At 37.9% G+C, this 25822-nt stretch overlaps 1 protein-coding gene across 3 annotated transcripts in view; it reads right to left on the minus strand.

Moving 5' to 3' along the window:
* PLA2R1 (phospholipase A2 receptor 1) overlaps window positions 1–25822 on the minus strand; it is a 164296-nt gene that overhangs the window by 63126 nt on the left and 75348 nt on the right. For all 3 annotated transcript variants that reach the window (XM_036744379.1, XM_036744380.1, XM_036744381.1), the window contains exons 9-10: window positions 16726–16824; window positions 10041–10153 (exon numbers count right to left, since the gene is read on the minus strand). In XM_036744379.1, coding sequence (XP_036600274.1) covers window positions 10041–10153; window positions 16726–16824 — 212 coding nt within the window. The remainder of the gene's footprint in view (window positions 1–10040; window positions 10154–16725; window positions 16825–25822) is intronic.

Genomic DNA, 25822 nt, shown 5'->3' on the forward strand with positions numbered 1-25822 from the left:
CATTAGACAAGTTGTTTCACAAGGATGTAAAACTTGACTGAATGTGTTATGCCTTATTGTGATCTCCCTTCATTTTCATCAGTTTCTTCTTTCAAAAGGAGAAGGCTCAATGCCTATTTTCCTTTTGAGACAGATAAGCATGACTGTCCCCAATTCAGAGACTGAACTGGGGAGTGAACTAAGACTGTACAGCCAGTCCATGGCATGGCTCAGAGTCCATAGGTTCATGACTCTAGAACTGGAAAGGACCTTAGAGCGCAACTAGTATAAGGCCTGCCCTCTTCTTTTTTTTAACAGGTGAAGAAACTGAGGCCTAGAGAGTGAAGTAGCTTGCACAAGTTCATACCGTACAGATATTAAACAGCAGAGCTGGGATTTGAACCCAGGTCCCTTGACTTCAAGTTCAGAGGGAAAATTCAATCCACTGCACCATGCTACCTCCCCAAAGCCCAAATTAAAGGGCTATCATTTTAATGGCATTATTTATGGATCAGAAGCAACGTGTCTACAGAGAGGACTAGCCTCAGATTCCCAAGTTCAAGCCTTGCCTCTGATAAAGCAGAGTGAGCCTTTATGACCCGGGCAAGTGACTTAACTTCTTACTGCCTGAGACAACTCTTGAGGACTATCAGCTGCAGAGAAGGTACTAACTTGCCTTGGTAGAGGGAGTTTCCTTTTCCGGAAGTTCCCTATACCAGTGAAATTACAGGCTTAGTCCCTAACCCTTTACTAACTCCATTTCCTGGCTGCCAATCAAATTATTTAAGAACTAAGCTACTGTAATAACAGTATCCATCAGCTATTGCAATATTATTCATGATTTAAAAAAAAACTCATTTTACTTTTGTCCTCTGGTGCATGTTTCAGTTCTATTTATTATTATCCAGAAAAGACATAGAATTGTATTAGTGGAAGAGATATTGGAAATCATCTGGTCCAGCTCTCTTTCTACAGATGAGGAAACTGAGGCTCAAAACAGAGAAATGATTTGTCATAAGATCAAAGACTTTAGGGGTTGTCCAGTCCTCTTTCTTATAGATGAAAAAAATGAGAGATTAAGTGACTTGCACAAGGTCACACAGCAAGTAAACGGTAGAGGTAGGGTTTGAAACCTTTGTCCAAATCCTGAACTTACCGCCTTATGTTGACCAAGTCTACCCAACTAGTTAAGGTCTCAGCCGGAACTCAGGTTTTCTGACTCCAAGTCCAGCATTTTTTCTTCTATAAAAGCCTTTGGCTTTTTAAAATGAGCAATGACCCATTTTATATAGGAAAGAATAGAGTAATTGGATATAAAACCATAAATTAAATCTTAAAACATTCAAATCAAACTAGTCCTCCAGCTTTCTTATTCCAGATTAAAAAAGACGGCCCTATTAATGAAATAAAATAGAGTAAACAAGTCTCTTCTAGATATATATTCTAAGAAAATTAGCTCTAGATATTCTAATTGATGAAGTAAAAAAGGAACGAATATTTTATCATATTCCTCTCTATATCTGCTATTGAATTATGACCAAAGAAGTTATGAAAATGTTGATTTAAGGAAACAAATTATACGACCTTAAAAGAGACTCTTCAGTTTCTATAATTATTGATATGAGATTTTATAGAGCTGACCATTTTGTTTTAGTCCATTCAAAGTGCTGTCTGAAATGTTTCGTCAAGCCCTAAAGATCAAAAATTACCACCTGTACCTTCTCTGTTGCTATGTATACTATTATTTTGAACTACATCTTTTTCCTCTAAGGAGAACAATAAGATGATGGATTTTCATTTTATCTACAAAATCTAAGGGATAGAAATTTGGCCCTTGTTTATTTACATAGGCAGTTTTTCTTGGGAAGGAATTCTGGGGCTCAATCAGGGAAGTATGCATTGATCCAATAAACTCTAAGGTCAGAAAATGAGGTTTCCTTTGCAGGGAAAGTATTCAAGGAAAATGCACTTTGAGTTGTCATCATTTTGAAATTTAAAGTTGTTGCCTAGAGTGAATTATTTTCAGTTTCTCATTAAAAAAAAGAAGTCTGAAGGCACTGATGTCTCTTGAAAAGACCTGCATGTTATTCTGCTTTTAAAAATAACTTTAAGGACATTCTGTGCTTCCTAAAGCCCAGCATCATGCAAAGAAGCACTTTATTACTTGGATTATCGACTGCGCAGTGTCCAAAATAAACCAAAGTATTTCTGATCCATGGAATGAATATTGCTCAACTACCTTGCGGTGAAATATTTTTTTTCTTCTATGAACTAAAAAGATACTAGTATGGAAAGAGGAAGAGGTTAAACATATTAAAGGAACTCTCCCCAAATCATCAATCGTAACACACATCGCAGTGTTCTGGGCAATGGGCTAAGCAACTGCCAGAGAATTAATTTATTTTGTTATTTTTTTTTCTTTTGAAGAGTTGTCCTTTATGTGGGAAGATAAAACTGATCCACAATCAGTATGATGTGATCTCTGAGCTGAGTGATTTCTTTTGGACTTCTCTCAAATCAAATGGCAGGCTGGGACCTATTTTTGAGGCTCCTTTATTACTGAACCCCTACATACTGTCCCCTTTCTACTCTCTATTGGACAAACAATGGAGGTTGCTTTTCTTTTTCATTTTCAAGGAGACCCAAACAAATAATTTCTTCTCATTCCCCCACTCCATCAATCCTATTCTGCTTTACTTCCCTCCTTACAAAGTTGTGACCCCAGGTCTATCATTTCAATAATTCCTTCTTCCTGCCCTGGAATCCTTGCCTCCTCTGTACTCCCACTGTTCCTTCCCTGTCAATCCTCAACCTTCGGTAAATTGGAAAATAGTGCCACCTGGATTCAATAGTAATTTGTGTGTTTAACCTTCTCTAGACTCACGCTATTGATTAGCAATCCTTTTATTCATCTCTATCACTCCCCCCCCCCCCCCCACATATTGGCTCTTCTAAATACTCTCCCTTCTCCTCAAGCTTCCAACGCCATTCTTTATCACCTTAACCCGTAGAAATTGTTCTTTCCTTTACATTACTGTAAGGACTGAGACCATGCAACATTAAATTGCTCAGCTTGCCTCCTCTACTCCTTAATTCATCCTTTGCTCCTTCCATTTGCTTTAGAGGAACAAATAATCCTGCTGCTTACCAAGGGTAACACCCTGTATCATAGATTTACATCTCATTTCCTTCATGACCTTTTTCTGTCAATCATCCCTTTTCACCAATGAACTCCTTCCCCTCAATCTACAAACATATTCAAGTCTCCTTCTCCTTAAAAACATCACCTTAATCTTGATAGCCCCAAAAGTTTATCTCTTCTTCTCACTGCTAAAAGAGTAAGCTCTACTCACTGCTTCATTTCCTCATCACCCAGTTTCTTACAAAGCCTTTGTAATTTGTCTTCCATTCCTACCACACCATTGAAACTGCTCTTTCTAAGATCTCTAATGTCCTTCTTATCACCCAAACCAATGGCCTTTCAGTTCTCATACTTCTGCAGCATGTGACACTATCACTATCTTTTCAATATGTTCTTGCACCTTGGCTTCTGTAACACTGCACACATAATTCTCCTATTTTTCTTAGTATTTGATCTTCTTTTTTGGCTGCTCATCCTCTTCTCCCACCCATTAAATCTGGATAGCCTCCAATAATCTTATCCTTATCTTTCTTCTCTTTTTCTACTTTTCCTTTTATTTCCCTAGCTTCAATTACCCCCTCTATGAAGATCACTCTTAGTAAATGAAGATTGACAAACTATTCAGAATTTTCTTTTCTTCTTTCTTTCTTTCCTTCCTTCCTTCCTTCCTTTCTTTCTTTCTTTCCTTCCTTCCTTCCTTCTTTCTTTCTTTTTCTATTTTTCTTTCTTTCTTCCTTCCTTCCTCCGTCCTTCACTCTCTCTTTCTTCCTTTCTCTTTCATCTTTCTTTCTTTCTCTCTCTCACACACACATGCATGCACGCGCACATACACAAACTCACATACACAGAATTAGAACTCCTGGATATAGTTTTAACTTGCCATAATAATAATTTCCTTTTTTTTAAAGGTGAAGGAAATGATAAGGGGAACTTCTATTTTGAACCTGATGCTGAGCCACAAAGAGGAAGTTGTCTGTGTAAGTGGAAATTATAAACTGGCCACTCTATCTTGGGATTCAGGAGAGGAGAGGAAAGCCAGACATAATCTGAATATCCCTCTAGATTTTGGGAGGGTAGATTTCAAAGGGTTCAGAGAAAAGAGAAGAACAATCCCAGAGCCTAAAATTCTATAGGAGATGTTGGAACAAGAATAAAAGTTTGACATCAAAAACAGTCACCATGCTGATGAAAAGAGAAGGTGCAGGTACTGTTTAAAGACATCCATGCAGTTTCATAAGGAACTTATCAACTAGCTCACACTTTTACACTTCTGACCTTCTAATGTATTTCCTCTAGTTCCAGCTTCCTTTCTTCTTACCTGGACTACTGTCAGTCTCCTAACTGGTTTTCCTCTTTAACTAGTCTACCTACTTCCTAATCCACCCTTCCTAACACTGATCAATAATCTTTCTAAAATAACAATTTCTTCCTGTTTCTCCTCTTACTCAAGAGCCTTTAGTAGTTCCCCCTGGTCTACTGAATTTGTCATTCAAAGCCTCACAATGATCTGGCTTCAACTTGCCTTTCAAGTTTTATCTCATATTGCTCCTCATTTCATCCTCTCCATTCCAATCAAACTGCACTAACCTCCTCCTCCAATCTTATTCTGTTCCCTGCCGTGTCTGTGTTATCTGTTATTTCCCATGCCTCAAGGGAGAAGAGTATTCTCATCTATTTCCCTTTGTTGAATTTCTTTTGTTTCAAGATCCAACTGAGGTGCCACCTCCTCTGTGACATTTTACTTGATTATTGCAGATAAAAAAGACCTCAACTTCCTCTAATTCTCCTTTTATTTGGTCTAATCCTTGGTACTTATCCCATTCTCCCTTATATCCCTCATTATTTGTGTATATGTCCTCTCCTCCCCCCAATAAACTGTAAGCTTCTTGAAACAGAGGCTGTGTTATATCTCATAAAGCTCTTTCTGATAACTCCAGTTACTAGTGCTAGGTGGTGAAGTAGACAGAGCTCTGGACTTGGAATCTGGAAGAACTGAGTTCAAATCTGTCCTGAGACACTTATTAGCTTTATGACCCTGGGAAAGTGACTTAACATTTCTGTGTTTCAGTTTCCTCATCTGTAACATGGGAATAATAATAGCACCTAACAGCCAGGGTTATTTAGATGATAAAATGAGACAATATTTGTAAAATGTTTTGCAGACTTTAAAGCACTGTATAAAGATAGTTTTTATTTACTTAGCTATCTACTTATTGTTTATCCATCATCTATTTATTTATCCATCCTTATACATGTTTTATTCTCCCTTGTAAAATGTTAGCTGTTAAAAGGAAGGACTATTGCATCTTTTACTTTATATCTCCAGAACCAAACATGCTTCCTTGTACACAGTAGGCCCTTAATAAGTGTTTATTCAATGGAACTGAATTAAATATCTGTGTTCCCAGACTTAGCACAAGTTCCTAGCATTGAATACATGTTTACTGACTACTGACCTCTGAATCTAGTGGATCTCTGAAGCTGTGGTTGTTATATTTGATATGGCATTAGAAGAGAAGTGTGCTATTAGAGGAAATAACCTGAAATGGGTGTGTGGGGAAGGAAAAAAAATGACTGGACAAAGAAATCAAATATAAAGCTAAGATTAACTGATGTGTTACAAGATCATTTCTATCTGTTGCTAAAAAGCTGCCGAGAATCAAATGTCATGTGGATTTTCGGCTGCCCAGTATTTCATGGCAGACTGATTCAATATGTAGCTGTATGTGCAGTGTGATAATCAGCCATGGCAACCTTAGAACTCACATGAGTACTCCTGCCTTTGCGGCCTCTCTACAAGCCGAACATCAAAGCCTGAAAGATGTCTGTCACTAGTTTGCATAAAGGAGCAATTCTGTTACTCAGGATTACAACTCCATCTTCCTTCCCTTCTTTTCTTGAACAAAGGGTTAAAGAAAAAAAAAAACCAGGACCAAGAGTTGTCCAGATAACAAAAGAACTAAGTAATTTGGAGCAGGTGGTTCTAATTGTGCCCATCCAGCCTGCCACTCACTTGTGCAGAAGGGTGGAAAATCCATTAGTAACTGAGCCAGGGTATGCTGGTGAGAGACAGGAGTGAGTGTACCTCACTCAGGAAATCTGTAATAGGTAAAAATGATTGTCAAAAGCACTGGTGGACAGCTCCTCAGAATCACAGGAGTTCAGTGTCAAAAGAGACCTTAAAGGGCATCTAGACAAGACTCATCACTTTACAGAGGACGAAGCAGGTCCTGAGAGATGAACTTGCTCAAAGTCACAGAGGGAGCTGTCTAGTTCTGCAGAACCGCTGAGTAGGACCTTCATTTCTCTCTAACTTTTCTCAATAAAAAGTTGCTATTAAAAATGTAAGACTCAAAGACCTAGTGGTATTTCAATTCTGCTGCCACATGTCCTTGTTTTAGACCTAGAGGCAGCTGGATATGATGGAAAGAAGTTGTGCTAGGAGTCAGGAGAACCTGGGTTCTGAGTGTGCCACTGCCACTGATTCACTGATGACACTCAGAAAGTTCACCCCACTGGGCCACAATTTCCTCATCTGTAAAATGAGAGGCATAGACTAGATAAACAAAATTTGGCCTAGAGCTGGCTGGCCCTTAAGAAACAAACTCTCAAGAAAATTGAGCACAAAATTAAGAAATTTTGGTCTACTTACCTAACACCCTTTTGGCAGATTTTGAAGGTATCAACATGCTAAAATGGTGTGGTGGGGCCAGGAAGACCTGGGTTCATACTGGCTGACACATACAGGCTATGTGGCTGTGTCACTTAACCTCTCTGTGCCCTAACTTTTCAGTTGTTTTTGGTCATGTCTGACTCTTTGTGACCCCATTTGGGATTTTCTTGGCAAAGATACTGGCATGGTTTGCCATTTCCTTCTCCAGCTCATTTTACAGAGAAGGAAACTGATGCAAAAAGGATTAAGTGACTTGCTCAGGGTTACATAGCTAGTAAGTGTCTGAGGCCAGATTTGAACTCAGAAAGATGAGACTTCCTGACTTCAGGTCTGGCACTCTGTGCACTATGGCGCCATGTAACTGCCCTAAAAAATTTTCTAAGGCTTGTGTTTGTCCTTCGTTCTCAAAGAGGACCATGGCATCAGGGAAATGATGACATGATTTGCAGTTGACTTTTATTTGAGTGAGGGAGGGCTGTGCAAGGTCATCAGCCTCATTTTCTCCTCTAGAGACATCTGGGTCCAGTGGCCTGATATTCACCCAAGTGATGGCCCAGGATGCAATGGGAGACCCTGGCCCTTTTGAGCTGAGGTCTTTTCAGGTTCTCATTTTGAGTGAGGTAAGACCCATTCTATGAATAGGCCTCTTTAAGAAGTTAACCAAGGGATGGCCCCTTTAATCAAAAACTCAAAAAAAAAAAGAATCAAACTGGGAGGGGAAGATCCTCAGGGTTCCTACCCAAAAGAGAAACAGTTCATACAAGTTGCAGGGAAGATGCCAAACTGTACTGATAGAGGGAGTTTTCTCCTCTGAGAGTTCTCTAGATCAAAGAAATCACAAGTCTATCTCTATCCCTGTCCTGATATTTAATGACATCTTCATGGTGTTGCTACTTGGATTTTAGAGAATGAAGACTTTCAGCTCCACCAGAATGCTTCTGAAATATGTCATCCAGGCACTGCATTTAATCTATCCTACACTGGTTGTGTGACCTTGGGTAAGCTGCCTTAGACAACTCTAAAACTAATCATAATGACAATTGGCATTTATTTGTGGGGTATTTTAGAATTTGCAAAGTGCCTTACCAATGTGACCTCATTTTATGCTCACAACAGCCCTAAGCAGGTGTGATTATTATCCACCTTTAGAAGATAAGGAAACCGGGGCAGCTAGGTGGCTCAGGGAGTAGAGCACCGGCCCTGGAGTCAGGAGGACCTGAGTTCAAATCCGACCTCAAACACTTGACACATTTACTAGCTGTGTGACCTTGGGCAAGTCACTTAACCCCAATTGCCCTGCCTCCCCCACTCCAAAAAATAAAAAAATAGAAGATAAGGAAACTGAGTTATACAGAAATCAAGTGATTTGCCCAGGTTCATACAGCTAGTAAGTATCTGAGGTCAAATTGAACTAAGGTCTTCCCAAAACAACTAAGGTCTTCCCAAAACTCCTGGCCCAGTGCTCTATCCTCTTCACCACCTGGCCGTCTAAATCCACAATTCTGCTCAAGAATTATTTAATGGGGATGATCAGAATATTGATTCTAGAGGCAGTCTGCAGTATGTGAGACCAGATGTGAACTCAGGTCTTCCTGACTCTAGGTACAATGCTTTCTCCATCATGCCATTTATCTAACTAGGGAAGGTGCTGCTGACCTGCATTGGTGGAGGGAGCTTCCTCACCTGGGAGTTCTCTATAAATATAATCACAGGTCCAGTCCCTGTCCTTCAATTGTCTTCATATGACTGAGCTGCATTTGGTACAAAAATGTGGCCATTGTATACATAGGTCTTGTCTCCCCAGTGAGGTAGTAAGCCTTATCAGAGCAGGGACTATGTTTTTAATTTTATTTTTGTCTCCCATAATGCTTGATATAGTGTTTCATTTATAGAGGATGTTTTATGACTGTTTAAGTGTTCATGGTACCTTCTTTTTGGTCAAAGAAAAGAGCTTTTTTTAAAAAATAGGATTCATTTTCCACTTCTAGGAGAAGAGAATCAAAGTGTAATTACTAAAAGAGTAACTTCGTAGGTCAGGTTCCTTGACTAGTTTAAGACCATGTGGGAAGAATGAAATAGGCATATTTTTTGGACTTGGCCAATGCTGGAATTTGTTTTGCTTGACTGTACATGTCTGTTACTGGGATTCTGTTTATCTTTTTTCTTTTTCAATGGGTATGGGGAGGGAAAAGAGGATGTGGGAGGAAAGAAAATCACTTGTTCTTAATTGAAAAAATTAAATTAATTTTTAAATTTAACTAATTATAGCATAGGAAGTTTTTTCACAACTTATGCAATTGCTAGCTATATAATAAGCAAGTAGATTCTGAGGGACAAAATCAGCATGGGTTGCTATGTTGCCTGATGTCAAAGGCTGGAATGGTGCCATGATTTTGCATTGGCCCCATTCTAGTGGTGCTCCCTATCAAAGCATTTAGTGTTCAGTCTTTCAAGCCCTTCCCCTTTACCCTAATCACTGCTTCCTTTAAGCATTTAGGAAAGTGACAATTATGTCTACAGCTATCATGCTCTTAATACTATCTGTCATATATTAAAATGTTCTCATTGTTAGGAGTTACACCGGAAGCACAAAGGGGGCACCCTTTTTCCTTCAATGTCAGGAAGATACTTTTCCCAGGAAAGACTAGAAGTAAGTTACTGTAGATGCTTAAGAGGTGATTGGGAGGCATTTGAACATTTCCATATTAGTTATCATTTCCTTTTGCTATTCCAACAATTTTTAAAAAGTATGATTAGAATCGAGGAAAGTGTTATACTTAATGGAGAATAATTTTTAAATTGCATATTTGTTTTACATAAGCAAGTAATTAGGTAATGAAATCCAAAATTCAGCTGAATTTATTAGCAGTGTTGGAAAGAATAATATTAAAGCTCTGTAAAATACCTAATAAATCTTTATAGAATGTTAAGAGACTGAAATATTAAAATATTTGCATTAGCATTTGTTACTATAAAATCAATTTGGGAATAACCTTTTTATGATTTCAGCTAATCTCAGCCCAAGAAACTGATACTGTGGTGCAAAACAAGCATTTGTTTTTCATCAAGAGTGGATCATAAAGCAGCTGGAGCAGCTTGAACAGCTGGAGCTGATCTCTTGCTGTAGCAAAGGCCTCTCTCCCTCTCTCTCTCTCTCTCTCTCTCTCTCTCTCTCTCTCTCTCTCTCTCTCTCTCTTCCTTGCTTGGTGTCGCAGTTGTGTTTCTGTTAAAAAAATATTATTCTACCTGTTGGTAACTGTTACAAGTGAAGGAGGACAGTAATAGCCACTGGACGCATGTTCAAAACTTCGACGGATTGTATCAATTTTGTAACAAAATCCACCATGTCTTTCCCATCCCTTAAAAAAGGAAATATAAAATCAGGGAAACAACACTGAATTGGTTATCGAGCAAGATCCCTTCTCAACTCAGCTCATTCATGACCTCTTATGACTTCCTTTTCTATACATACATACCCATTTGCAATTTGTCTCCGAGGTTTTGTGTCCATATCCAGAACAATCTAATATCATTTGGTTCTTCCTCTATTGATTCACTGTCATCAATATTATAGTTATTCGAGGCACTATCTTGAACTTGCCTAAAGCAAATGAAAATGGAGGAAGTCACCCCTACCTCCACCCTCCCCAAACCCCCAACAATAAATAAAACACCACAAAAATGGAAATCAGATCAAACCTGATCCTTGGGTTGCTTTTTTTGTTTGTTTGTTTCCTACCTTGGAAAAGGTTAAGAGATGGCATAGCAGCCCTATCGGAATCCATGCATTTCCACATAATTCCACCAGTGAGTGGTAATATTCATTTATTTCTCCCCTCCTTCCCTGCTCCCCTTACCATCCCCCCTTCCCTGCCCAAGAGACTGGAATAATGTCTTTTTACATCTTTTCTTCAGACTTAAAGAATAGTCTACAAGTGATTCCCACAGAGAATTTCAGCTCCATGCAAGGTAATGGAGGGGGAAGGGACAGATGCCTCTATAATAGGGCTCTTTATTTTTCACAGTTCTCTTTTAGTCTGTGATCTCTTGCTATTTTTTCCCTCCAAATAAATATGTGAGATGAAAAGGATTATTCCCCATATTACAGGAGAAGAAACTAAAGCCCAAGTAACTGAGGAAATCTGTCAAACTAGTTAATGGCAAAACAGGGACTAGAAACCAGTAGTCCTCTTATTCCCTTGACTGTCTATTGGATGCAAAAAGGTTGGAGGGAGAACCAAAATAGCGGTCCCTTTGTAAAAGAAAGGTGAACTTTGCTCTCCCACCTAATCAAAATTGACGGCTTTGAGTTGACATGACACAAAACCTAAAATGTGACCCTCCTCTTTAACAGTCCAGCGTAGGTGAAATACACTCATTGCTGTTTTCTTTTTCAGCTGAGGTTTGGGGAATTTTCTTCAATTGAATAAATTCTCTTTTCTGTGCTTGCCAGTCTTTAAACCCTCTTCTTTTTGCACTCTGCCATTACTTATTGCTTTTTATCAGATCATATGTAACACAATTTATAGTATAATTCTTGGCTAGTGTCTTTGTCTTGCAGTAAATTAGAGAAAACCCAACTTTAGAAATAAGTTATTTCAGTTTGGAACATTATCATTAAGTGAGTCATGGATTACAGAAGCTCGCTCATCCATTTACCTGACTACTTACTCTTTTCATGGCTCTACATTTCCTGCTCCCGACTCCCCTGACTTCCTCCCCACCCCCCATCCCATTCTCTCACAGCCCCAGATCCTTCACACAATGTAGGCTTAAAGAAGAAGGGGTGAACTGGGTAAGGAAAGTTAAAGACCCCATTTGGGTTTAGATGGGCAGGCGAAGGAATTTTGACAATTTGACCTTTTTGACCAAGTATTCCCTCTTCCTTTGCCATTTTTAGATGAGAAGAACTGATAGCATGCTTAGCTAAATAAAAACAAAACTCAAGAGCTGAGTCAATTTGATAAAAGGGAAATGGAAAAGAAATAAAAATGATGAAAGCCTATCAGTTAGGAGCCAATGTCTACCCAGGGAAAGTGAAGAGGCAGTCTGATCATATCTGCTAGAGTTCTTTGCATTGTGCCATATAGGTAAGTGATTACTAAGTGCATTTAAATAATAACAAAAATGTACAAACAACTCTCCATGCCATACCAAAAGTGGCATAGAGGAAAAATAATTTTTTTAACCTGAATCATCAGAGTGATTTTCTGAATTGATTCAGTAAAGTTTCTGGAAAAGGGATTACATTCAAACAAATGGTTACAAGGATGGGAAATATTCAAATTATGTTCAGAATAAAAAGTTTGTCAAATATATTACAACATTAGAGCACTGAATCTACAAACGCTGACAAAGCTGGTCTGAGGGGAAAGAAGTTGAGGAGCAAAATTGTCAAACAGCAATAGTTGCCATGCAAATTCGAATTCTGCTATCGTAGATATGCTCTCTCCTTTCAGAATGGGAAAAAAAATGAAACAAAAAATTTGAGGAGGTCTATCATTCCTCAGTAGGCAGTGATTGGGTTGCTGAAGTGCTTAGTGCTAATCAGCCAACAGCTGTATACTATTAGATTAATGTCAGGTAAAATGTAGGTATCATACAACTAGAGCAGGGAAAAAAAAACCAGATTGTTCTCTGAAACAATAATTAGTGCACAAAAGGGAGAAATCTGTATTGTCTGTTATGACTAGAATGTAAACAACTGGAGTAGAAGAAAAAAAATAAGACACAATGCCTGGTTTGAGTTTCTGAGCAGTCTGGGGTAGGAAAAAAAAATTCCAACAACTGAAAGATCTGGATCCTGCAATGTTTCCATTCCTGAAGATCTGTATGTACCAGCTATTGGCGAAACGACCTGTGTACATGTATACATATAACTGCCTTTTCACATGGAGATTCAAGCTATGTTAATTTTTAGGATGTGCCTGCAGAAGGTCAAACACCCAGATGTTTTCAAACATTTCAAGTGTTTTCTTCAGTGCGATATTTGTTATTGCTTATCCACAGCTGCAAAATAATATACATCTTTCTCCTAGTCCATTGAGTACATAGTGGAAAGAAACAGAATTAAACAAATATAAACACACTTGCTTTTAAATTTGTGATTTTGATCCAGAAATATATAGTGTTATTTCATCTCTCTGGGACTCAGTTTCTTTATCTATAGAATGAGTTGAACTAGATAATTTCTGGGGCAGCTAGGTGGCCCAGAAGATAGAGGGCTGGATCTAGAGTCAGTTAGACTTGAGTTCAAATGTGACCTCAGACACTTAACTAGTTGTGTGACTGTAACAGTAAGGCACTAATAACAAGGTGGATGATAATTGTCAAAATGCCTATGTAGTTCTGTATCGCAAAGTATATGAAACTCTCCACATAGAAGGTAGAAGTAAATCTAAATTGCTACTACAGTGACCCTGGGCAAGTCACTTAACCTCTGCCTCAGGTTCCTCATGAGTAAAATGAGCTGGAGAAGGAAAGGGCAAACCACTCCAGGTATCTTTGCCAAGAAAACCCCAAATGGGGTCACAAAGAGTCAGACATGACTGAAACGACTGAACAACAAAAAGATAATCTCTAGCTGTCAGAAGTGATTATTAATTACCAATATCTTGGGGAGATTCATAGCCCTTACAAAGTCCTGACTTTTATGTTCAGTTCTTAAGGACATTATTGATGATGAAATTGGACTCACTTTGTGGTTCAAGGCCCCGCTCTGTTATAACCTGTGGTGTTCTGCTCAGGCTTGGGTGGGGTATACATTCTTTGAATTGATAGCCCAAAGCTGTGGGTGTTCTGGTATAGAGATACTTTCCCTATCCAAGTGATAATCAGCCCTTCATTTCAATATAGACCATCTCCAATCACATTAACCAGTTCCAATTAGATTTGATTGCAGTTCAATGGACCACCTACTGTTTTGAAGGGTATATAAACTGTGAGTCCTGCTTACCATGATTGTCTTTGGGTTGGGAGAGATTGCCAAATGACCATCTTTTTATAAATAACCTGTTGGCTTTATTAGTAAAATGGTTAAATTATCCAGAATCTATGTCTCTTGAACCTTTTTAAATGTCAGATAGCTCAAGAATTCTGAATTCAAATATCCACATATATGCAAGATTCATAAGTGTATGTGCATATGTGTGTGCACACATATGCGTGAGTGCGTGTGTGTGTGTGTGTGTGTGTGTGTGTGTGTGTGTGTGTATTCTGGTATACGTATGGGAAGAGAAAAGGCAGATTTTGAAGTACAACCTAAGCAAAGCTCACAGGTGTGAATCTTTGCAGGGAGGTTAGAATGGGGCAGCAGAACGTTTTTTCAACTTCTATTCATTGTTTACTACTTGTGTGACTGGGAAAGTTCCTTAGCATCTTGCTAGGCCATCTGTAAAGTTAGCGGGTTGGATACCTGGCCTCTAAAGGCCCTTCCAGTTCTAAATCTATGATCTCTTTTAATATAATGGCATAAAAAGTTCCAAAACATAAATGATAAGCATACTTTCTACCCTTGGGAGAGACCAAAAATTTGTAGAAATTGTAGGAAAATTTATTTTAAGTTTGTATGAAAAAAAACCTAGCAATCTAAGAGAACAAATGATATATGGTTGGAAAATGGCTGAGCAGGTTTTGGGACATAATCTGTGGCCATGGAATAGAGAGAAACAGACTGACTTGTAGATATGTCCAGCCCTTGAACATGACTATATTGGTACCATGAGCTAAAAACAGTTACAGGTAGACTTGGCAAAAGGAGCAAAATAGGTCAAACGTATCTATTAGGAAGAAAACCTGTATTTGACAACATTTAATGAAGGTAAAGAAATCTATATCCATAGGATTCCAAAATCTGATTTTTGAAATTGGATTTGTTAGCTCTAACCATTGAGCTCAAATCTTGAAATATCGACATTCCTGAAGAGCTAGCTATATCAGGTGTTGTTACATAAGTTAAAGAATATGTACCAAAAGGATATGAATAAAGATGGGACGTTATAAAACAATTCTAACTTAAATTCTCCATATGTGTGTATGTGTGTATGTGTATATATATATATGTGTGTGTGGGTGTGTATAGATATAATCTATGTATATCTTTATCTATAGCTATCTATATTCACATATTTTTCCATATATGTGTGTATATATACACGTATGTATGTATGTGTACGTGCATGTGTGTGCGCGCGCGCATGTGTGTGTGTGTGTATAGTGTGTGTGGGTTGGGGGCTAGGTAGTGCTAGACCTTGAGTCAGGAAGACCAGAGTTCAAATCCTGCCTCAGATACTTCCTGGCTGGTCAACTTGAATCTGGTCAAGTTACTTAGCCTCTGTCTGCCTCCATTTCCCTATCTGTAAAATGTGGATAATAATAATACATACCTATTAGAGTTGTTGTGAAGATTAAATGAGGAAGATATTAAATGAGGTAAAGTACTATGTAAATGCTAAGTTATTGTTATTAATATTATTATTATTAATAATAATAATACTGTCTAAGACCAAACATTGAAGACAAGGTACTGACTTATACTGGTAGGTGAATTCTTCCTCACAGGAAATTTATTTTTATGTGCTAATGAAATTTATTTCATCATTTTTATGCTGATGAAATCACATATTTCTACATGTTTATATATATGCATGTATACACACATATGTATATATGTACACATATCTATCATCTATCTATCTATCTATCTATCTATCTATCTATCTATCTATCTATCTATCTATCTATCTATCTCTTAGTCCAAATAAAAACAAAAGCTAAGAGCTGAGACAATTTGAGAAAAAAGAAAAGGAAAAGAAATCAAGATGTTGAAAGTTTATTTGTTGTGGGTCAGTCAGTGTGTCTATCCAGGGACAGTGAAGAGGCAAGTTGATTCAATCTGCTAGTACCCTTGGCATGGCGCCACATAAGTCGTATGTGGTATATGCTTTTCATTAATGATGAAAATGTGGCAACAATCATATATCATTCAAACCCCCAAAAGCGCTATAGGGGAAAAATTAATTTCATCAATATAGGGATTACTACTCAGTGAGGAAACTGTCCCTCTTCCCCCAATACCGCTTGACAACTTATCTCTAACTTAGAGGCTTAGAAAGCTGTCTGAGACACTAAGAGATTAAGTGACTTGCTTGCTCATGGTCACAGCTAACATCCATTTGAGGTCACACTTGAACTCAGGTCTTCCTGATTCCAAGGTTCCCCTCCCCGCAGCCATCATAGCATGCCTAGTGTCCCTGGTAGTTTTAACTCAGTATCTAAAACATACTTCAATTATTATAATAGCTATAACTTTTCTATCTTATTTTCATTTAAAAGCCATATAATTTTTTTGTCTTCCATTTACCAGTAGACCATAAATATAATTATAAAATTATAATTTTAACATAATAAAATATATAATAAATAATAAAAATAATATAATATAAACAATTATAAAAATTTCTGGCCTTTTATTGCTTTATTCTACCCAAACGCATTGATTGATAGTCCCCTCACCCTATTTGTGTTTGCTGTAAGTGAAAGGAATGTAAGAGTGTAGGTATAGGGGCTTCCTCCCCTGATCAAAGGAATGCCTCCTTTTCCCTCTGCCATCTCACTTGAACTATGAAAACCATGTGTGAGATGAGGCATCATGTAACACTTATTATTTGTACAGATGGGAAAAGAATATCATTTAGGCTTCTGATCTAGAAAGAAACGGAAATTTAGGTCACAAGTGTCGACAGGGCAATGATCCATAAAGAGAGCCTTCAAAAAGTTGTAAATCTTTCATGACTTTCTGATTAATTTGTATATTGTTTTTTTAAAATCACACACTCAAATAATTAGTTCCTCTTGTAAAAAAAGGATAATAATTTCAAATAACTATGTCTAAAGGTGCTTATGCATAATTTATAATGTTAAACAGACTTACTTCATGACAGCCTGATTTAGTTTCAGAAAGGATGTGTCCCGTTTTTTTACAAATGTATGGAATTTTTTCTTCACAGTTTTTAACTTCCCACCGTCCCTCCTGGATAAAATAAAAATGCAAGATGTATTACTTAACACTTTTATGGCAATAAAACTCCCTTCCAACTCTAATCTATGATTTTATTTACATAGGCTTTAAAGTTTACAAAGTGTTTTCCTTATAATAACCTTGACAGGTAGTATGTGTACAGTCAATCCTTGATTTTCATGGGGGTAATGTTCCTAGAAAATGGCACAAAAGTAAAAATTGCTAATGTTGATACATTGAACCTATGGGAAATAGTGAGTTGGGTTCCCACAACCATTACAAACTATAATCTTTTCTATATTGCGGAAAATATACTTTTCTGCATACAATTCTTTATAACAAAACATTAATTCGGATAATATACATATTTCTTTTTTTTAAAAAAGTTTAATTTTTTTTGTTACATTTTAAGTTCCAGATTGTTTCCCTCCCTCTCTCCCCACCCCACGCTAGAGAAGGCTACCATTTATTTTCATATATACATATATATATATATACACATGTATATTTCTGTATGTGTGCATATACATACATACGCACAGATATATATACTTGTAAAACCATACTATGCATACTTCTATTTATTAGTTCTTTCTCTGGAGATGAATAGCATCTTCCTTCATAAGTCCTTTGTAGTTGATTTGAATATATATAATACTCAGAATAGCTCAGTTATTCAGTTGTTCTTTGAACAATATTGCTGCTACAGTATACAACGTTTTTTTGGTTCTGTTCATTTCACTCTTCATTATTTCATGCAAGTCTCTCCACGTTTTCCTAAAAGCAACCTGCTCATCATTTCTTACAGCACAGTAGTATCCCATAACAATCATATACCACAACTTGTTCAGCCATTCCCCAATTGATGGGCATCCCCTCAATTTCCAGTTCTTTGCCACCACAAAGGAAGATGCTATAAATACTTTAGAACACATAGGTTCTTTTCCTTTTTCCCTCATCACCTTGTGAAATAGTCCTAAGAGTGGTATTGTCATGTCAAAGGGAGAGTTTTACAACTCTTTGAGCATGATTCCAGATTGCTCTCTAAAATGGTTAGATAAGTTCACAGTTCCACCAGCAGTGCATTAGTGTACCAAATTTTCCGCATCCCCTTCAACATTTGTCATTTTCCCTTTCTATCCTTTTAGCCAACCTGATAGGTGTGAGATGATGTATCAAAAATATTTTCATTTGCATTTCTCTAATCAATAATGATTTAAAGCATTTTTTCAGTGACTATATATAGCTTTGATTTTTTTTTCATCCAAAAATTGCTTGTTCATATCCTTTGTTCATTTCTCAATTGGGGAATAATTCATATTCTTATAAATTTGACAAAATTCTTTATGTATTTGAGATATGAGATGTTTATCTGAGAAAGTGTCTATAAAATTTCCTTCCCTACAATTTTCTACGCTCCTTACAATCTTGGCTACATTGGGTTTATTTGTACAAAATCTTTTTAATTTAATGTTATCAAAATTAATTATTTTATACCTCACAGTGCTCTCTACTTCTTGTTTATTCATAAATTCTTCTATTCATGAGTTTGATTGGTAATATGTTCAATGTTCTTTTGACTTACTTATGATATCTCCCTTTATATCTAGGTCATGTATCCGTTTTAATCTTATCTTGATAAATGGTACAAGACATTGGTCTATACTTGGTTTCTGCTATACTGCTTTCTAGTTTCCGCAACAATTTTTACCAAGTAGTGAGTTCTTATGCCAAAAGCTTAAATCTTTATATCTGTTAAACCCAAAGTACTATAATCATTTATTACTGTGTATTGTATGTCTACTTTGTTCCACTGATCTACCTTTCTATTTCTTAGGCAGTACCAGATAGTTTAGATAATTACCATCTTATAATACAGTTTAATATCTGATACTGCTAAACCACCTTCCTTTACTTTTTTTTCATTAATTCTTTTGATATTCTTGAGCTTTTGTTCTTCTAAATGAATTTTGTTATTATTTTCCCATCTCAATAAAACAGCATTTTGGTAATTTAGTTGGGATATCATTGAATTAAGTATATTAATTTAGGAAGAATTGTCATTTTTGTTATATTGGCTCTGCCCATCCATGAACAATTAACATTTCTCTAATTATTTAAATCTGACTTTATTTGTATAAAAAGTGTTTTGTAATTATGTTCATGTAGTTCCTGGGTTTGTCTAGGTTTGTATACTCCCAGGCATAATATGTCCTTTTCCTAACACAGTAACCATAAAATAAACCATAAAATGCAGGGGAAAAGAAAGGCAACACTGGACTGGTGAGGGAGCAGAGGGGAGAGGGGTAGCAATCTCAGAAGAACCCCGAGGTCAAAAAGGGAAAGTGGCAACCTGCCATCTCTAATCTCCCTTTTGGCTCCAAGGTTGAACTGTTCCCTGATGAAAAGCACATGCCCTGGAGTGAATTGCCAGCTTCCCCAGACCCCAGTCAGCAAGACAGGGGGCCAGGGTGACCACCATCTCATCTACCCACACACTCAGCTACTTTTTCATTTTTTCAGTCCCTCATCTCACACTTGAGAGGTTACTTTAAGGACTTTCTGGAGCAGATTCCACAAACACTTTTTACAAATACTTCCTTTCTGCAGATATAAGGAATCACTGATTCACTAACACCAAGCTAGAGACCAACAGTGGCTGCAGACATTTTGGCATGAAGTTTATCTAACATCTTTATTTTCTCTCTAAGCCACATCACTGACATGGTATATTTGGGCTTAGAACTCAATGCACTCTGCTTTGGGGACATAATCACAACACAAAACTTGAATTGTAAAGGCAGACAATGAAAATATGCAACAAATACATGAAGTGCTTTACTCTGCCACAGTAGCATGAACAAGACCAGTGAAGCTCCTAGTAGGATACCAGCCTTTCCACAAACTTGCAGGCATACCACCTCTCATTTTTTTCTCTACTGCACATGGCCACAAATGTGCACTTTTGCCAATGGGAAAGTGAAAATGAGGTTAGTGATAAAATCACTTGAATGTTTGAAGTCCCAAAAGTTAAATGTGTGAATATTGAGGACTGACTGAATATTAACTCCATTTTACAGATGAGGAAAGTGTCACTCTTAACAATTACGTGATTTGGCCATGATCGCACATGTAGTGCCAGTGGTGCCTCCTCTTGTTTCCGGGTCTCCAGAAAAGCTAACCCAAATTTAAGACCTTTTATGGATCAACACCCACTCAAAAGCCATAGCTCAAAGAACCCCACTACTGTGTTTTACTTCTGCTAGTTAGGCAAAAAACATATTAATTAAAAAAAAAGACATTTCATCAAACAGCATTAGCAAATAAATTGACAAAAAGATCTCCTTTATGCACAAATGGAATGCCCTGTACTACAGACTACCATACTACCAGTAGAAGAGGGCATACATGTATAAAGAACACACATGACCAAGTACACACAAAGGGGCCATGCATCAAGAGGCACATAGGCACATAATGGGAACCTGAGTGATCAAGGCCATTCTCATTTTCTATGGTGTAGGCCTGCCAATGGCCTTTGGAGATATCATTGTGCTGCTCTTAGGTGGATGAATTTTCTCTGCTGGATGATGCATTTATAGGCTGATCATATCTTTCTTCTTCCCTGGGGGGCATGTTGTTTTAGTTGAGCATTTCTAGTTACCAAATTTGTTCTCCATTCCCATCTCCTGGGCTTAAGCTCTTCAGGGCCGTCTACTGATCCTTTGTTCCCATCTACTCAGGTGTGACTAGACACATGTTCCTGAGCAGGGCCATAGATGAGGCTATGAGACATGACACTTAGCTAAGGACATCCAGCTAGAGTCCTTTAGGCTAAGATTAAGTCTATTTTTAAAAAAATTTCCTGTGTCTGGTACTACTTTGAAATCCGTGATTGGTAGTTCAGACAACTACTACAGAGTTAGAAATTTCCTTTAAACCCCCATTCAACTATGGCCCCCAACCCAATTTGGGGACCATCAAAAAATAATACTTGGAGCTATGTGCAGACTTTTTAGCCCATTTTACTCCCAAGACCCCATCTCACTGATGAGCAAATCAACTTGAGCAAGAAGAAAAACAAAAAAGACAGGTTCACAATCCTTTGCTTTCCTGGTTCATATTCCTCTCTTATTATATATAACTACCAGCAATAAATAAAAACAATTTGCCTTTCATGCTGTATTCTGGCTAAAGAAAAAAAAAACTTTTTGTCTCCCTAAACACAACTAGAAAGTATCTGAGGCAGAATTTGAACCCAAACTCCTAGCTAAGAAGGCATCCTACATACTATGACTCACACCCTCTCAATGATCACATTATATTAGAGAAACTGAAAACTAATGATAAATAATTCTTGTTTAGTCATTTTCAGTCATGTCTAACTCTTTGTGACCCTTTGGGGTTTTCTTGGCAAGGCTAAAGTGTTATGACCTAGTTTTAGCGGATTTCAAATGTATACATAAAAGAATATCTGAACTATGGTAATCATTTTGATAAACATACTGTAAAATTTGCTTTCTTTACACATTTGTTGACCCCTTCCTTGCTACTTTACTTTAGGAAAGTAGTGAAATGTCTCTTGACTTCACTCAATGCTAACTCTGAAGAAGTGGAGATTAGGGTAGTTTCCCCAAAGAATGATGAGGTTGTGTCCTGGGCATTGGAATGACAAGTCTGGAAACTAGGGAGATATCTTGTGTTTTGGTGAATATCACTGGTAATTTGGGGTGGGGTGCAAATATTTCTTGATGGTTCCCCGCTCAAAAAAAAGTAATGTGTTGAATTTATTGAGTACTTACAAAACATAACAACAAAAAAGCCAACCCAAGCTATGTGGAAGAGATTCATGGATTAATATTCAGTCCTCTTTTTACATTTTCTTTTGCATATGGAAATATTTTTGTTCTTTTGTGTCCAATTTCAGAATAAAACACAAAATAAATAGTTGCTAACTAATTGATCTTAGGGGCAGCTAGGTGACACAGTATTTAGAGTGCCCGACCTGGAGTCAGGAAGACTTGAGTTCAAAATTCAGCCTTAGACATTTACTAGCTGTGTGTCCCTGGCAAGTCACTTAACCCTGTTTGCCTCAGTTTCCTCATATGTAACATGAACCGTAGATGGAAATGGCAACTACTTCAGTATCTCTGTCAAGAAAACCCCAAACGGGGTCAGGAAGAGTCAGACAAAACTGAAAAATGATTAGACAATAACAATAAAAAATTGGCCTTGGAAGTTACTTATGTGTCCTTGGACAAGTCTTTAACCTGCCTCAGGGTTCTCACATGTACAAAGGAGGTTGGACATGGTGGTCTTAGTGGTGCTTTTTAGCTCTAGATCAATAAATTTATCAGTTTCCTTTTACACACGAGGAAAAATGACTTGCCCGAGGTCACATAGGTAGCCAGCTATGTAACCATGGTGCAAACTGAATCCTTTGACTCCCGGCACAGAAGTCATTTGCCTATACCATAATCCAGAATATGAAAAGAACCTACTTTTGGTCTAGCACGAACCACCTTTTCTAGATGCAAAAATTAACAAGTAGAAGAATTTAATCTAAAGCTGACTGCTGCAAAGCACTGGGTAAGGAAGATCTAGATTGAAGTCCTGGCTCTGATATTTACTAGTGTCAGCAAAAACTCAGTCTCTTGGCCTCAGTTTCCTCATCTGTAAAATAGAGATAATAATACCTTGTCTACCTTATAGAATTGTTATGGGGTGGGGGGAATGTTTCATTCATTCATCCTGCAAAGTCAGAATAATCATGATTTGAGGAAAATAAAACACATACAAATGTAGTGCTTAAAGTTTACAAAGTCCTCTATTAATGTGAGCTATTAGTTGTTGTTCAGTCATACCTGACTCTTTGTGACAGGTTTTTTCTTGACTAAGACATTAGAGTAATTTGCCATTTCCTTCTCCACCTCATTTGACAGATGAGGAAATGAGGCAAATAGGGTTCCATGACCTGCCCAGGGTCACACAGCTAGTCAGTGCCTAAGGCTGGATTTAAACTCAGAAAGATGGGTCTTCTTGTCTCCAGGTCCAGTATTCTATCCACTGTGCTGTCTAGCTGCCTGAAGTATTAGTATGCACCATCAAAGCCTTTATGCATGCTAAGGCTTAAGCGTGTAATACCACTTTAGAGCAGGGGGAATTTTCCTGGAGGAATTTCCATCATTTCTATCATTCCAGATGAAATAGTCCATCTATGGATCAGTCAGAATCTTAAAGGAACTCTAAGCTGTAACTACAGCAGTCGCCAGCAGGTGGGGGAATGCCTGTTCAGTCTACCACTGTAGCCTTTACCCTTTATGACAGTCTATCCAACCTCTCCATTTCTCAGGCCTAAATTTAGTCATCTATGATGACTAAGTAATCTGTTAATTATAAGGTTACCTGTTAATATAGAGTTTTGCTTCTTAGAAATAGATTAATTATTCTGTTTATTCATTTTATAATTACCATTTTGCCAGAAAATGAAGCATGAGTAAGCACAGTTACAATATTAAAGGAAGAAAATGAATTTATCTAATTCATCAACAATATGTTTATGGCTCAGTGTTAAGTGCTGGAGGGAGAGGGACATAAAAATGAATAAGAAATCCCTGCCTTCAGAGAGCTTTCAGTCTAGTAAGAGAAATAGATGTGGCAGGACATGTTTAATAACTGGATCTCTGGGAAAAAAATATGCATGACATACTTTAAAGCTTAATCTGCATTATCAACCCCTTTCCCATTACTTTTGTAACTCTAGACAATCAACAAAATAAGAAATCAAGCCCTGATTTGTATCATTTGATTTCCGAGGTATATAAAATGCTCATGCTGAAAATTTAACAATTGTCTCCCAATAGCCCATCTGAGCTGGCTCCAGCCCACTCCTGGTTAAGGTATCACTGGCTCTACTAAATTCAATTCAGCAGACCTACTAAGTATAAGACACAGTGCTAGGTCTGGGGACAGTAACTAAAAAGAAGAAAATGAATATAGGCTCTGCCATCATGGAGCTTAAAATCTAGTATAGGATGATACCAGCGAATTTGAGAGTAACCCTCCCCCTTTTTTAGGCAGTCAGGGTTAAATGACTTGCTAGTAAGTGTCTGAGGCCAGATGTGAACTCAGGTCCTTCTGATGCCAGAGCCAGTGCTCTATCCTAGATGCTTCACCCTTCCTTCTTAACAATAAAACCACTAAGTACCAGCCTCCTTGCTGTCCCTCATACAAGACATTCCATTTCCCAACTCTTGTGTATTTTCACTGGCTGTCCTCCATGCCTGGAATTCTCTCCCTCCTCATATCCATCTCCTGGCTTCCCTGGCTTCTTACAAGTCTCAGCTAAAATCTTACCTTCTACAAGAAACCTTTCCCAATCTCCCTTAATGTTAGCATTTTCCCTCCAATTTACTGTAGACAATCTTGCCTGTACATGGTGCGTGCATATCTACCCCATTAAAATGCGAACTCCTTTAGGACAGGGACTGCTTTTGCTTTCCTTTGTAGTACTCATAGCAACACGTCTGGCACACAGTAAGTATTTAATAAATGCTTGTCTACTGGTTGATGGCTGTTTGCTTGTCTACAAATGGGCTCCAGAACAAACACCCAGAGCTATCAAATAGACACTAGAAATATCATTAGGAAATAAGGTTATTTTAATTAATTAAACATCAACGAAAAATCCACTGACAAATACAGCATCTAACAGAGTAAATTCTGAGATGTGGCAAGACCCAGCACAGACAGAACCATAGCTTCTCAGAGTTGGAAAGAAATTCAGAGGTCATTATCTGAATGGGAACCTCCTCCAAAGCTTCCCTAACATATGTTTGTCTAATCTTGAATTAAAGTTCTACAGTGCTAGGGGAACTCGTTTCCTTCTGAGTCAACTTCTGGATACCTCTAATTGTTAGGAAATTTTTCTTCATCTACAGTCAAACTCTCCCTCTTTGCGATTTCTACCCACTACTGGCTCAGCACACAGCTAATTCTTATACCTGTACGATGTCCAGTAGGCGTCTTAAATTCAGCATGTTCAAAACAGAACTCATTATCTTTCTCCCTAAACTTCCTCCCCTCGCTGATGTTCAGTTGTGTCTGATTCTTCATGAATTTGGGTTTTTCTCAGCAAAGATACTGGAGTGGTTTGCTATTTCTTTCTCCAGCTCATTTTACAGATGAGAAACTGAGGCAAACAGGGTGAAGTGACTTGTCCAGGGTCACACAGCTAGTAAATGTTTGAGGCCAGATTTGAAGTCACGAAGAGGATTCTTCGTGATTCCAAAGCCAGGGCTGTATCTACTGATCCATGTAGCTGCCCTCCTCCCCTTAATACCTTCTCTTTTACTGTAGAAGGCAACACCATCCTCTAATGTCTGGTCCTTCGCTATTGACTTTCCTCTATTTCTCACCTCCCATATCCAAACTATTGACAGGGTCTGTCTATTTCACCTTTGCAACATCTCTCATACACTTCCCATTCTCTCCTCTGGCACTTAAACCATTCTGGTGCAGGCCCTCATCACCAGGACTATTGCAATAGCCTGCTGGTGGGTCTGCTTGTCTTAAGTCTCTCCCTGCTGCTGTCAATCTTCCATTCAACCATTAAGGCGATTTTCCCGATGTGAAGGTATGACTGTTACTCCCCTCCTCAATAAACTCCAATGGCTCTCTATTGCCTTCAGGATCAAATATAAAATCTTCTGTTTTGCATTCAAAGCCCTTTATAACTTAGCCCCTTTCTACCTTTCCAGTATTCTTATACCTTACTCCCTGCCATGTACTCTTCAATCCAGTGACGTTGTTCTTGCTGTTCCACAAACAAGACACCCCATCTTTTGGCATATTTTCTCCGGCTATTCCTCAAGCTGGAATGTTCTCCCTCTTCATTGCTGCCTGTTGGCTTCCCTGGCTTCCTTTAAGTCCCAACTGAAATCCTATTTCCTACAGGAACCCTTTCCCAACCCCTCCTTAACTCTAGTGCCTTCCTTCTGTTAATTATTTT

Source organism: Trichosurus vulpecula, chromosome 2 (genome assembly GCF_011100635.1).
Source record: "Trichosurus vulpecula isolate mTriVul1 chromosome 2, mTriVul1.pri, whole genome shotgun sequence".
Taxonomy (NCBI): domain Eukaryota; kingdom Metazoa; phylum Chordata; class Mammalia; order Diprotodontia; family Phalangeridae; genus Trichosurus; species Trichosurus vulpecula.